Genomic DNA, 14,280 nt, shown 5'->3' with positions numbered 1-14,280 from the left:
GAGGCTCTTCGTATAGCGGTTTTTTCGTCTTCTGAAGCAAGCCCATTGACAGCTTAGCGGATTAGCGCTATTAGCGGTTTAGCGGCTTTTAGCGATCAGCTGTTAAGCGGCTTATCAGCGGATCAGCTGATAAGCGGCTTAGCGGCTTAGGAAAAGGGGGGGAAAAGGGGGGGAACCCGCAGGAACTCACAAGACATTTTCGTCTTGCAAAGCAAGCCCATAGGGAAATTCGTTTTGCGAAGCGCCTCCGAAACGGAAAACACTTTCGTCTAGCGGGTTTTCTGTCTTGCGAGGCGTTCATCTTGCGGGGCACCACTGTAGTTTAATTGCACTGGGATTGTTATATATAGAATCATAGAATCATAGAGTTGGAAGAGACCACAAGGGCCATCGAGTCCAACCCCCTGCCAAGCAGGAAACACCATCAGAGCACTCCTGACATATGGTTGTCAAGCCTCTGCTTAAAGACCTCCAAAGAAGGAGACTCCACCACACTACTTGGCAGCAAATTCCACTGTCGAACAGCTCTTACTGTCAGGAAGTTCTTCCTAATGTTTAGGTGGAATCTTCTTTCTTGTAGTTTGGAGCCATTGCTCCGTGTCAGCTTCTCTGGAGCAGCAGAAAACAACTATTCTCCCTCCTCTATGTGACATCCTTTTATATATTTGAACATGGCTATCATATCACCCCTTAACCTCCTCTTCTCCAGGCTAAACATGCCCAGCTCCCTTAGCTGTTCCTCATAAGGCATCGTTTCCAGGCCTTTGACCATTTTGGTTGCCCTCCTCTGGACACGTTCCAGTTTGTCAGTGTCCTTCTTGAACTGTGATGCCCAGAACTGGACACAGTACTCCAGGTGAGGTCTGACCAGAGCAGAATACAGTGGCACTATTACTTCCCTTGATCTAGATGCTATACTCCTATTGATGCAGCCCAGAATTGCATTGGCTTTTTTAGCTGCCGCGTCACACTGTTGGCTCATGTCAAGTTTGTGGTCAACCAAGACTCCTAGATCCTTTTCACATGTACTGCTCTCAAGCCAGGTGTCACCCATCTTGTATTTGTGCCTCTCATTTTTTTTACCCAAGTGCAATACTTTACATTTCTCCCTGTTAAAATTCATCTTGTTTGTTTTGGCCCAGTTCTCTCATCTGTCATTTTGAAGTGTGATCCTGTCCTCTGGGGTGTTAGCCACCCCTCCCAGTTTGGTGTCATCTGCAGATTTGATCAGGATGCCCTTGAGTCCATCATCCAAGTCGTTGATATAGATGTTGAATAAGACCGGGCCCAAGACAGAACCCTGTGGCACCCCACTAGTTACTCTTCTCCAGGATGAAGAGGAACCATTGATGAGCACCCTTTGGGTTCGGTCAGACAGCCAGTTACAAATCCACTGAGTGGTAGCATAGTCAAGACCGCATTTTACCAGCTTCTTTACAAGAATATCATGGGGCACCTTGTCAAATGCCTTGCTGAAATCAAGGTAGGCTACATCCACTGCGTTCCCTTCATCTACCAGGCTTGTAATTCTGTCAAAAAACGAGATCAGGTTAGTCTGACATGACTTATTTTTCAGAAATCCATGCTGACTATTGGTGCTCACAGCATTCCTTTCTAGGTGCTCACAGACTGTTTGCTTAATGATCTGCTCCAGAATCTTCCCTGGTATTGATGTCAGACTGACTGGGCGGTAATTATTTGGGTCCTCTCTTTTCCCCTTTTTGAAAATAGGGACAACATTTGCCCTCCTCCAGTCTGCCGGGACTTCGCCTGTTCTCCCGGAATTCTCAAAGATGACTGCCAGTGGTTCTGAGATCACATCTGCCAGTTCTTTTAATACTCTTGGATGCAGTTCATCTGGCCTTGGAGACTTGAATACATCTAAACTAGCCAAGTATTCTTGTACTATCTCCTTAGTTATTCTGGGCTGTGTTTCTTCTGCTGAATCTTTTGCTCCAAATTCTTCAGGTCGGGCATTGTTTTCTTTATCGGAGAAGACTGAGGCAAAGAAGGCATTGAGGAGTTCAGCCCTTTCTGTGTCCCCTGTTTGCATTTTACCATCTTCTCCTCTGAGTGACCCCACTGTTTCTTTGTTCTTCCTTTTGCTACGAACATACCCATAAAAGCCTTTTTTGTTGCTTTTAACCTCTCTAGCAAGCCTGAGTTCATTCTGTGCTTTAGCTTTTCTGACTTGGTGTCTACACGTGCTGGCTATTTGTTTGAATTCCTCTTTGGTGGTTTCCCCCCTTTTCCATTTTTTGTACACATCCTTTTTTAATCTTAACTCAGTTAAAAGTTCTTTAGATAGCCACCCTGGCTTCTTTAGGCACCTTCCATGTTTCCGTCTCATTGGTATTGCCTGAAGTTGTGCTTTTACTATCTCCCTCTTAACAAACTTCCAGCCATCATGAACTCCCTTTACTTTTAGTATAACTGTCCATGGGATCTCACCCAGCACTTCCCTAAGTTTTATGAAGTCGGCTTTCTTAAAGTCAAGAAATTGAGTCCTAGTATGCTTGGCTGCTCCTTTCCGCTGTATAGTAAACTTCAGAAGAGCGTGATCACTCTCGCTTAATGTTCCTTCCACTTCTACCCCACTAACCAGGTCATCAACACTGGTTAGGACCAGATCTAAAATGGCTGTTCCTCTTGTTGCTTCTCCCACTTTCTGGACAACGAAGTTGTCTGCAAGGCCAGTGAGGAATCTGTTTGACCTTATGCTCTTGGCTGAGTTTGACATCCAACAAATATCTGGGTAATTGAAGTCCCCCATTACTACTATCCAGTGGCGTAGCGTGGGTTGTCAGCACCCGGGGCAAGGCAAGTAATTTGCGCCCCCTAACCCGTGGATTTGCGCCCCCTAACCCGTGGATTTGCCCTAACCCCAGATGTTGCGCCCGGTGCGGCCGGCCCCCCCTGCACCCCCCACGCTACGCCACTGCTACTATCTCCCTTCCTTTTGCATGCTTGGCCATCTGTTCCAGGAAGGCATCATCTATGTCCTCCGTTTGGCTTGGGGATCTATAGTAAACTCCTACAATGAGGTCACTGTTATTCTTCTCTCCCTTAATTTTGACCCAAATGTTCTCACTTTGGCTTGAGGTTCTAAATCTTGGATCTCTTCATAGGTATACACATCCCTGACATATAACGCCACTCCTCCTTTCTTTTCTAGTCTGTTTCTCTGAAATAGATTGTATCCCTCCATTATTACATTCCAATCGTGGGACTTATCCCACCAGGTTTCAGTGATGCCTATTATGTCATATTTAGTTTACTGTACCAAGAGCTCAAGCTCATCTTGTTTATTTTCCATGCTTTGGGCATTATTGTACAGACATTGAAGTCCATTAATCATTCCCCCGTGTCTCTTATTTAAGGATTTTTTCCTCCCACCACTAGGTCTGTGTGCTGTTTGCTCCATTTGGTCTATGACATTTGGATGATCATCTTCATCAATTGATAGACTCCTACCTTCAGGAGCACTGTCTCCCTCCCCCACATTAGTCAGTTTAAAGCCCTCCTGATGAGGTTTCTGAGATTTTTGGCAAAAACATTCCTCCCAACTGTTGTGAGGTGCAGCCCATCGCTTGCCAGAAGTCCATCTTCAAGAAACTGCAGTCCATGATCTAAGAATCCAAACCGTTCCTGTTTACACCATTTGCGAAGCCAGCTGTTCACTTCCACTATTTTTCCCTCTCTCCCTGGGCCATGTCATTCAACTGGGAGGACAGATGAGATGACAATTTGTGCATTTAATTGCTTCAATTTCCTGCCCAGAGCCTCATAGTCTCTTTTGATCTTCTGGAGGCTATTGCTTGCAGTGTCATTGGTTCCCACATGAACCAAGAGGAAGGGGTATTTGTCAGTGGGTTTTATGATTCCTTGCAGTCGTTCAGTTACATCTTGGATCTTAGCCCCGGGGAGACAGCACACTTCCCGAGACATCTTGTCAGGCCCACAGATCACTGCTTCTGTTCCCCTCAGTAGGGAATCCCCTATCACCACTACACGCCTCCTCTTAGGTCTGGTCGGGGTTCTTCCGTGAGCTGTCCGTTCCAAGGTCGCCTGCACATTCCCTGAGGACTGACTTTGCTGCTCGTCTTCATATACCTGATCGACTGTAACGAGGGAGAGATCCTCAAATGGAGTCTGCTCTTCGTCTTCCATTCTAGGGGAGAGGACCTCAAAGCGATTGTGTATTTCTAAACAATCAGAGCGAACCCTGGGCCTCCTACTTCTTTGAGTCACGTTTCTCCATATATCTGGCTCCTGTGTTGGTGAACTAGCCTCCTTCTCAGGGGAGTCCCCTGTCTCCTGCTTGGTGGAGACAGTGTGCTCTGTTGCTTCCAAGAAGAGCTCCAGCTCTCTAATTCTTTGGAGCATAGCTACACGTTCCTCCAGTTGCTGGACTTTGTCTTCTAAGAGGGCAATCAACATGCAATTGCTGCAGGTAAAGCTGCCTGCAACCTTTGGCAAGATGGCAAACATTGCGCAGGAACCGCAGGCGACTGCAGCTGTTCCCTCACCCTCCATCTTGAGAACGTGTCATTGGGGGTGGCTACAGCAGTCCTCCATCATAAAAAGCATGAAGACAGGACAAATAACTCCCCCCCCCAAACCTAGGTCTCCCCCAACAAACGTTTGAGACTAGCTCCCCTAAATCTAAAAGATGGATGAAATTGCGCGCGCCACTAGGCGCGCGTCGCTGCCCTGCAAGCTCTGATAAGCTCCTCTCACAGCTAATCACCTGCCTCAACAGAAACCCTGCCCCCTCTGACCTTTGCACAGGGGGAGCAGCTAATCAGCCACAAATAAAAACACACACGAGAAAACCCTTTTTGCTCCTTCTTCAGCTGCTGCCCTGCAAGCTCTGATAAGCTCCTCCCACAGCTAATCACCTGCCTCAACAGAAACCCTGCCCCCTCTGACCTTTGCACAGGGGGAGCAGCTAATCAGCCACAAAGAAACACACACACGAGAAAACCCTTTATAAATAGGTCTAAATAATAACATTGTGGTGCTGAAGTTAATATAGATGTAAACCACTGCGTTTAGAAAAGATGGCAATGCAGACTGACCAGAGATACATGCCATGTTACTTAAGCAGTTTATGTTTATGTGTAACTAAATCCTGTCAATTTTCTGAGCCTAAAAGGTATTGCGGGGTACAAATAAAAAGCATAACTATTTACAAAAGAAATTATTGCATGCTGCAGCCATTTTAATGAATGCATGTAAGTTTGCTAAATTTTACATTTCACAATTTTTGAAAGGCCATATTGGATCTATGAGTTGGCTATACAGGAACAGGAAGCTTTATAGCATTATTGATTTGCTTTTGAGAATGCATGCCATACAGAAAAAAAATCACAAAACACTAAATAATTTACATGTTTTATGTGAGAGAGGGAGATCTACTGTGTTGGTGAGAGGCAGCAGTAAGCATTTGTCCTTAAAATGTTTGCTGCATCTGTCTTGTATGCTCCTTCCTGACAGAAAATGAAATGCATAGATATTTAAAGGGGGAAACTCCTAGGCAGTAGTAGTTTTGTGAGCTTGATATTCAAGGTGCTAATATTTCCTTGGAAACACGCTTCCTTGTAGACATTACTATGAGATATGTTGACCAGTTGTCCCTGTTTGTGGTACCCAGGACCAGAAACACACACAGCAAGGTTAACAAGTATACTGTCAATCAAAATATGATCTAGCAGCTTCAAGTCTAGAGTGCTTGAAGTATGTAGCTTCAGTATGAGGGACAGCAACAGGAAATGGCTGCACTACAGTATATCAGATAAGAGTGTTCAATGTCAGCATGTATTCCAGAAACTGAATCCAGTGCAAAGGGAAATAGGAAAGAGAAGGGGCACAAATGAGGAAGCTGATTTCACCATGATTTCTTTATATATAATTTTTTTTATTAGTTTTTCTTAACATATCATTTTCAACAGTAATTAAACATACTTTTACATATTATTCAAATTTTTGACTTCCATCAATCCTGTCTGAAAAATTTCCAATCTAATCTCTCAGTATGCATTTCTTATCTTCCCTATTACATTTCAAACTCATAACCAATATCTCTATCTTTTTCTACTTTGTAACACTTTGTATATTTCTCCTTACAAAACCTCTTGTAGTCCTACTAGCGTAATTTGTTGATTGCAGTTGCTCTTCAAATAATTCATATACTTCTTCCAATTTCTTCAGTAAATCTCTGGTCCCGCAGGTTTTGAATCCTTCCTGTCATTTTGTCCAATTCTGCATAGTCCATTAATTTCGTCTGAGATTTCACCATGATTTCAGTGCATGCTTAAGCAAGTTTACTCAGCAGTATTCCCTGCTGATTTGAATGCATGCTGTTAAAGGTAGTAAGTTAGCAGGGTTGTGTATGGGGAGGGTGTAATAAAAGAACCATCTAAATGAGCTGAAGTGCAAAATGTCAGAAAGTGAATGTCCAAAAGAAGTGTACACTTATAGACTCATAGAATTGTAGAGAGGGAAGGGACCCCGAAGGTTGTCTAGTACAACCTCCTGCAGTTGCAGGAATCTCGAATGCTATCCTTCATTCAATTTGATACCATACTATATCCTGTTTAGCATTTCAAATGTGCTAGCAGTTTTATTCTTTTTCATGACAGCTGAGAAAGTTCCAAATTGATCATGCAAATTTTTAAAAATACTCAAACCTAATAAATATTATTCTAAATACTTAGTTATTGCTCAGATTAATTGAGATACAATTTAGTTAAAGGTAAAGGTAAAGGTACCCCTGCCCGTACGGGCCAGTCTTGACAGACTCTGGGGTTGTGCGCCCATCTCACTTAAGAGGCCAGGGGCCAGCGCTGTCCGGAGACACTTCTGGGTCACGTGGCCAGCGTGACATCGCTGCTCTGGCGAGCCAGAGCCGCACACGGAAACGCCGTTTACCTTCCCGCTGGTAAGCGGTCCCTATTTATCTACTTGCACCCAGAGGTGCTTTCGAACTGCTAGGTTGGCAGTCGCTGGGACCGAGCAGCGGGAGCGCACCCCGCCGCAGGGATTCGAACCGCCGACCTTTCGATCGGCAAGCCCTAGGCGCTGAGGCTTTAACCCACAGCGCCACCTGCGTCCCACAATTTAGTTACTAACTGCCAATAAAAAAACTACCACTAAAAGCAGATCTAGGTGTTAGTGGCATAACTAATAAAAGCTCTAGGTGGTAACTGCCATTTTGGACCTACCATTTCTTCTTGCCTGAAGTTGAACAGTTCTTGACTTGAGAGACTCTTGGGGCTGTAAGGCAAAAAATAAATTGGGATTTAGATTTTCTTGACCATTCTGGGGCTTGTCCCAGCATTATGGCACCCTCCTATCCTCTCTATCAGAATCTCATCACCAGTCAATGTCCCCCTGCTTTTTTTTGTCTTATATTCCTTCATCCAGAAAGCAGTCATTTTCTTCTTTTTCTTTCATGCAGCAAAGCTAAAGAAGCACTGCTAAAACTGCAGAAAGAGCGTGACTTCCATCGAATGCATCATAAACGAGTGGTGCAGGAAAAAAACAGGCTCATTAATGACATTAAAAGGTAAACAATTACAAATGGGGTTCTAAACCCACTTGATTTTCAAGAGAAGAGCCAGCATTACCTAAGAATGATATTTACAACACCCCCCTATTTACATGTGTTCAATTCATGCACCACCACTTATATGCACAGCCCTGGAAACCCGGAAGTGGCGGAAGAAACCTGAAGAGCCTCAGCAAAGCCCTGCTGTGCCTCCAGCTCATGCATAAATGGGGATTCGCCTGTACAGTGGTACCTCGAGTTAAGTACTTAATTCGTTCTGGAGGTCCGTTCTTAACCTGAAACTGTTCTTAACCTGAAGCACCACTTTAGCTAATGGGGCCTCCTGCTGCTGCCAGAGCACGATTTCTGTTCTCATCCTGAAGCAAAGTTCTTAACCCGAGGTACTATTTCTGGGTTAGCGGAGTCTGTAACCTGAAGCGTATGTAACCCGAGGTACCACTGTATAACAAAGAACTAAGAGGCTGAATCGATACAGGAAGCCTCAGTGGCAAGAAGTATCTTTCAGCAGCTGCATTTGCCATTCTTGGACTGGGAGAGCCCGCCCACAGTACCTCATACATTGGCTGCTTCAAGATTTGACTACTGCAGTGTGCTCTATGTGGGGCTTCCCTCGTGTTTGATCCGGAAGCTGCAGTTAGTGCAGAATGCTGCAGCATAATTGCGGACAGGAGTGAGACCTGTGCTCAGATGTCTGCACTGGTTGTCGATCTGCTACCGGGCTCAGTTCAAGGTGTTATTATTAGTATCTAAAGCCCTTAACAACTTGGGACTAGTTTACCTATGAGATTGCCTTACCCCATATGTGCCTACTCAACCACTTTGATCAGCAGAATTGACACGTTTAAAAGTGCCACATGATACCAGTTCCACACCTGTAAAAACTTGATCGTTTAGTGTGGCAGCACCTGCACTTTGGAACTCCCTGCCTCTTGAGATCAGGCAGGTGCCTACACTGTCCTCTTTTCAGCACCTGCTGAAGACATTCATATTTAGACCGAAAAAAATCTCTCAGGAACTGAGTGGAACAACAGGGGCTGTGTTCATCTGAACAAACAGCCTAAGGGGCGGGCCTCCTATTAAAAAAAAGGTCATCATTGATAAGCTCTAGAAGGTTTCAAACACTTTGCAGGCAAATTTGTTGATTGCACAGATTACAAGCAAAGGATTAGTTAGATCTAAGCAACCTGCTGAATACACAGTGGAAGTGAGGAACAGGTTTAAGGATTTAGATTTGGTGGACAGTGTGCCTGAAGAACTATGGATGGAGGCTCGTAACATTATACAGGAGGCAGCAACGAAAACCATCCCAATGAAAAGGAAATGCAAGAAAGCAAAGTGGCTGTCCAATGAGGCCTTACAAATAGCGGGGGAGAGAAGGCAAGCAAAATGCAAGGGAGATCGTGAAACATACAGGAAATTGAATGCAGATTTCCAAAGAATAGCAAGGAGAGACAAGAAGACCTTCTTAAACAAGCAATGCAAAGAAATAGAGGAAAGCAATAGAATGGGAAGAACCAGAGATCTGTTCAAGAAAATTGGAGATATGAAAGGAACATTTCGTACAAAGATTTCCATAATAAAGGACAAAAGTGGAAAGGACCTAACAGAAGCAGAAGACATCAAGAAGAGGTGGCAAGAATACACAGAGGAATTATACCAGAAAGAAACGGATGTCTCATATACCCCAGGTAGTGTGGTTGCTGACCTTGAGCCAGACATCCTGGAGAGTGAAGTCAAATGGGCCTTAGAAAGCACTGCAAATAACAAGGCCAGTGGAAGTGATGGTATTCCAGCTGAACTATTTAAAATTTTAAAAGATGATGCTGTTAAGGTGCTACACTCAATATGCCAGCAAGTTTGGAAAACTCAGCAGTGGCCAGAAGATTGGAGAAGATCAGTCTACATCCCAATCCCAAAGAAGGGCAGTGCCAAAGAATGCTCCAACTATCGCACAATTGCACTAATTTCTCACGCTAGCAAGGTTATGCTTAAAATTCTACAAGGAAGGCTCAAGCAGTATGTGGACCGAGAACTCCCAGAAGTGCAAGCTGGATTTAGAAGAGGCAGAGGAACCAGAGACCAAATTGCAAACATGCGCTGGATTATGGAGAAAGCTAGAGAGTTCCAGAAAGACATTTACTTCTGCTTCATTGACTATGCAAAAGCCTTTGACTGTGTCAACCATGGCAAACTATGGCAAGTTCTTAAAGAAATGGGAGTGCCTGATCACCTCATCTGTCTCCTGAGAAATCTCTATGTGGGACAAGAAGCTACAGTTAGAACTGGATATGGAACAACTGACTGGTTCAAAATTGGGAAAGGAGTACGACAAGGCTGCATTTTGTCTCCCTGCTTATTTAACTTATATGCAGAATTCATCATGCGAAAGGCTGGGCTGGATGAATCCCTAGCCGGAATTAAGATTGGCGGAAGAAATATCAACAACCTCAGATATGCAGATGACACAACCTTGATGGCAGAAAGTGAGGAGGAATTAAAGAACCTTTTATTGAGGGTGAAAGAGGAGAGTGCAAAATATGGTCTGAAGCTCAACATCAAAAAAACGAAGATCATGGCTACTGGTCCCATCACCTCCTGGCAAATAGAAGGGGAAGAAATGGAGGCAGTGAGAGATTTTACTTTCTTGGGCTCCATGATCACTGCAGATGGTGACAGCAGCCACGAAATTAAAAGACGCCTGCTTCTTGGGAGAAGGGCAATGACAGGCCTAGACAGCATCTTGAGAAGTAGAGACATCACCTTGCCAACAAAGGTCCGTATAGTTAAAGCTATGGTTTTCCCAGTAGTGATGTATGGAAGTGAGAGCTGGACCATAAAGAAGGCTGATCGCCGAAGAATTGATGCTTTTGAATTATGGTGCTGGAGGAGACTCTTGAGAGTCCCATGGACTGCAAGAAGATCAAACCTCTCCATTCTGAAGGAAATCAGCCCTGAGTGCTCACTGGAAGGACAGATTGTGAAGCTGAGGCTCCAGTACTTTGGCCACCTCATGAGAAGAGAAGACTCCCTGGAGAAGACCCTGATGTTGGGAAAGATGGAGGGCACAAGGAGAAGGGGGCGACAGAGGACGAGATGGTTGGACAGTGTTTTCGAGGTTACCAGCATGAGTCTGACCAAGCTGCGGGGGGCAGTGGAGGACAGGAGTGCCTGGCGTTCTCTGGTCCATGGGGTCACGAAGAGTCGGACACGACTAAACGACTAAACAACAACAACAAAGCAACCTGCCTGTATTAGAAATTGCCTCTCTATGTAGAAGTCAGAAAAAGAGTATTGTGACTTTCTGAACTTGTTAAATGATGTGTGCTAAACAGTTTCTTGTGAATTACATAGCAAATAGACTCACGATCCATAATGAAAACTTGACTTTCTACTTAATTTGGTGGAACATTCTAAATTTAGGTTCTGTTGTAATTAATACTAGAGAAATACATTTTAGTTGATCTTTCTTAATTGTAATTGGCTTGGTTGTCAGTTCATATGTTCATTTTGTTTGCACCAGGAATAGACATAACATTCATCTGCAAGAAAGAAATAAAGTTTAATATGGACCAGCATATTTAATTCTTTTAATGTACTTTGATAATTTGGAAAATGAAAACTCCCACCTCCATCAACATTTGGAATAGTTTGTTTGTTTTTCATAAGATTTTATTAAAGCTTTTTCATAATACAGTAAGATAAAAGAAACTAATCTAAATAAAAACAAAAACAGAAAGGAAAGAGAAAAGAAAATGCAGAGTCCTCTCTCAAAGGCAGCTCTTAACCCTTGTCACCCACAGAAAGTGGTGGATCCTCCCAGCTCTCACCCTGGGAGATCTTCACTTCTTTGCCTCTCACTCAGGGTCCTTCCACCAACCGTCCTTGAATCCCAATAATGGCCAGAGCAGAGGATAACAAAGAAGAAAAAACAAAAGAATAGAGAAGGAGAAAAGAAATAAAATAAAAATGACTTCTGATTTTCTGTCTGTCAGTTACATAAAATAAATTATTCAAAACATTCACTCTAGGATGACATCCAACTATTCTACTTTGTGTTAAGCAATATTTTTCCAGTCTTCAGACCTGAACATTTGGGTTAATTTGAAAGAACTCGGATTGTATAATTCTTACAGGTAACCAAGAAAAGTCTTTCTTCTGAGAATTAAATGCTACAAAATAAGGTCAAAGCGCATAAAGCGTTTAAAAATCATATTGTCAGGAAAGCATTGTTTAATGTTTGGACAAGATATAAGGACTTACTTGAAAATAAAACCCCAAGGTGGTTGTCACCGATGGAAGCGAAGGCTCAGAAAAAGCTCAATATGGAGGCCAAATGGCCGAAATATTGGGAAATTTTGGAACAAGAGGGAGATAAATTAAAATTGCAGAGCTTTGAAAAACTAAAAGACAAAGTGCAAGATTGGCTCCACTATTACCAAATAATGGAGGCATATAAATTGGATAAGAAAATTGGCTTCCAGGTGGAAAAATCAAAATTGGAAACAGAACTGTTAGATCCCAAAACTAAGACTCTGTCGAGAATGTATAACTTGCTGTTGAAATGGAACACTCAGGACGAAATGGTGAAATCTGCTATGATAAAATGGGCACAAGATGTGGGACACAACATTATGCTGGCTGACTGGGAACAGTTATGGACCACAGGTATGAAATTTACGGCATGTAATGCCTTAAGAGAGAATATTATGAAAATGATATACAGGTGGTACATGACACCAGTCAAGCTCGCAAAAATATATCATTTGCCTGATAATAAATGTTGGAAATGTAAAGAGACTGAAGGTACATTCTTTCACCTTTGGTGGACGTGCCCAAGGATTAAGGCTTTCTGGGAGATGATCTATAATGAAATGAAAAAGGTATTTAAATATATCTTCTTGAAGAAACCAGAGGCCTTTCTCCTGGGCATGGTCGGCCAATTGGTGCCAAAGAAGGATAGAACTTTTTTTATGTACGCTACAACAGCAGCAAGAATACTCATCACAAAGTATTGGAAGACACAAGAGCTACCCACCCGGGAAGAATGGCAGATGAAGATGATGGACTATATGGAACTGGCGGAAATGACTGGCAGAATCCGAGACCAGGGAGAAGAGTTGGTAGAAGAAGATTGGAAGAAATTTAAAGACTATCTACAGAAATATTGTAAAATTAAGGAATGTTAGAAGGATGTTGGAATGAAGTTATATGATTTCAGTAGTAATGTTATAAAGGAGTATTTAAAGATGGATTATTAACAGGTGAGAATGTAAAGTTATAATATATTAAGATAAATTAGTAAGATAAAAGTAAAAATGGAAAGGATTTGCTGAAATAACCGATTGAACTAGAATACGAAAAAGGGAGGTGTGAGGAGGTCAGGGAAACAAGTAAATGAAAGACAAGATATGGAAAAGTGGGTTTGTTTTTAATTGTTTTTATTTTATTGTATTTTGTATTTTTGTTTTTTTTCCCCTTTTTTCTGATCTTTGTAACTTTTTTGAAACTTTAATAAATATTATTTTTAAAAAATTAGATGCTACAGAATATTTCTTGCCTTGTGACCATTGTATAATTTTTTTCTTTTTTTTGTAGACTGAAGACACATTATGCATCATATGAGCCACTGTTAAAGCAGTTGAATGAAAAATATGAGATTCTACTGCGAGAGAAGATGCTCACAAGCTTAGAAAGAGACAGAGTGGTTGGGCAGGTAAAAACCTGTAGTGTGTTTAACCTAGAAATTCAGAAAGCACTGATCTCTTTACTGTCTAATGTAGACTAATGTAGAGTCATGGTTAGAGTGTGGTACTAGGATGTGGGAGACAAGGAGTCAGATCTCCACTCAAGCATGAAACTCACTGGGTGACCTTGGGCCAGTCACGGTCTCTCAGTTTAACCCCCCTGACACGGTTGTGTTGAGGATGAAATAAGGAAGGGAAATAAAGAAGGATCATAATCATACATACTGGTTTAAGTTTCCATTTCTATCCTCAAAACACAAGGTGGACCACATATAGGTAAAAAAGGTAAAGGACCCCTGGACAGTTAAGTCCAGTCAAGGGCAACTATGGGGTGCGGCGCCCATCTCGCTTTAGGCTGAGGGAGCCGGCGTTTGTCTACATACAGCTTTCTGGGTCATGTGGCTAGCATGACTAAACCACTTCTGGCACAATGGAACACCATGATGGAAGCCAGAGTGCACAGAAATGCTATTATCTTCCTGTCACAGCAGTACCTATTGATCAACTTGCATTGGTATGCTTTCGAACTGCTAGCTTGGCAGAAGCTGGGTCAGAACAATGGGAGCTCACCCCATTGCACAGATTCAAGCCACCAGCCTTCCAATCAGCAAGCCCAAGAGGCTCAGTGGTTTAGACCACAGCACCACCTGTGTCCCTACCACGTATAAAACCCAAGAATATGTAATGCACAAAGAACATGGGGCATTAGCGATTTTGAGTTTTTCTTGGATGTCAAGTGCACAGAGCTCTTCATAGTTTAAAATCAATGGGTCATATCACTGAATATAAAATGGAGAGATTACCTGAGGTGTGGGAGGGATAATTCTGTATTCTGAAGAAAGCTGTGCCTTGCTGCTTGCAAGTGCCATCTGCTGGATCTGGTGATTGGCAAGCAGCCACTTCTTAAAGTGAAAGGAGCCTCCCTGTCCATCAAAATTCTCTTCAGAGGTGCAATTGGTAGCT

At 42.9% G+C, this 14,280-nt stretch overlaps 1 protein-coding gene across 2 annotated transcripts in view; it reads left to right on the top strand.

The window, feature by feature from the left end:
- Positions 1 to 14,280, top strand: part of SPAG16 (sperm associated antigen 16) — a 437,472-nt gene that overhangs the window by 24,613 nt on the left and 398,579 nt on the right. For both annotated transcript variants that reach the window (XM_079978996.1, XM_079978995.1), the window contains exons 6-7: positions 7,463 to 7,570; positions 13,169 to 13,286. In XM_079978996.1, coding sequence (XP_079835122.1) covers positions 7,463 to 7,570; positions 13,169 to 13,286 — 226 coding nt within the window. The remainder of the gene's footprint in view (positions 1 to 7,462; positions 7,571 to 13,168; positions 13,287 to 14,280) is intronic.

This window comes from Podarcis cretensis (genome assembly GCF_951804945.1).
Source record: "Podarcis cretensis genome assembly, chromosome: 1".
Classification (NCBI taxonomy): domain Eukaryota; kingdom Metazoa; phylum Chordata; class Lepidosauria; order Squamata; family Lacertidae; genus Podarcis; species Podarcis cretensis.
The sequence above is the reverse complement of the archived record's forward strand: the minus strand, read 5'-3'. Positions and strand labels throughout refer to the sequence as shown.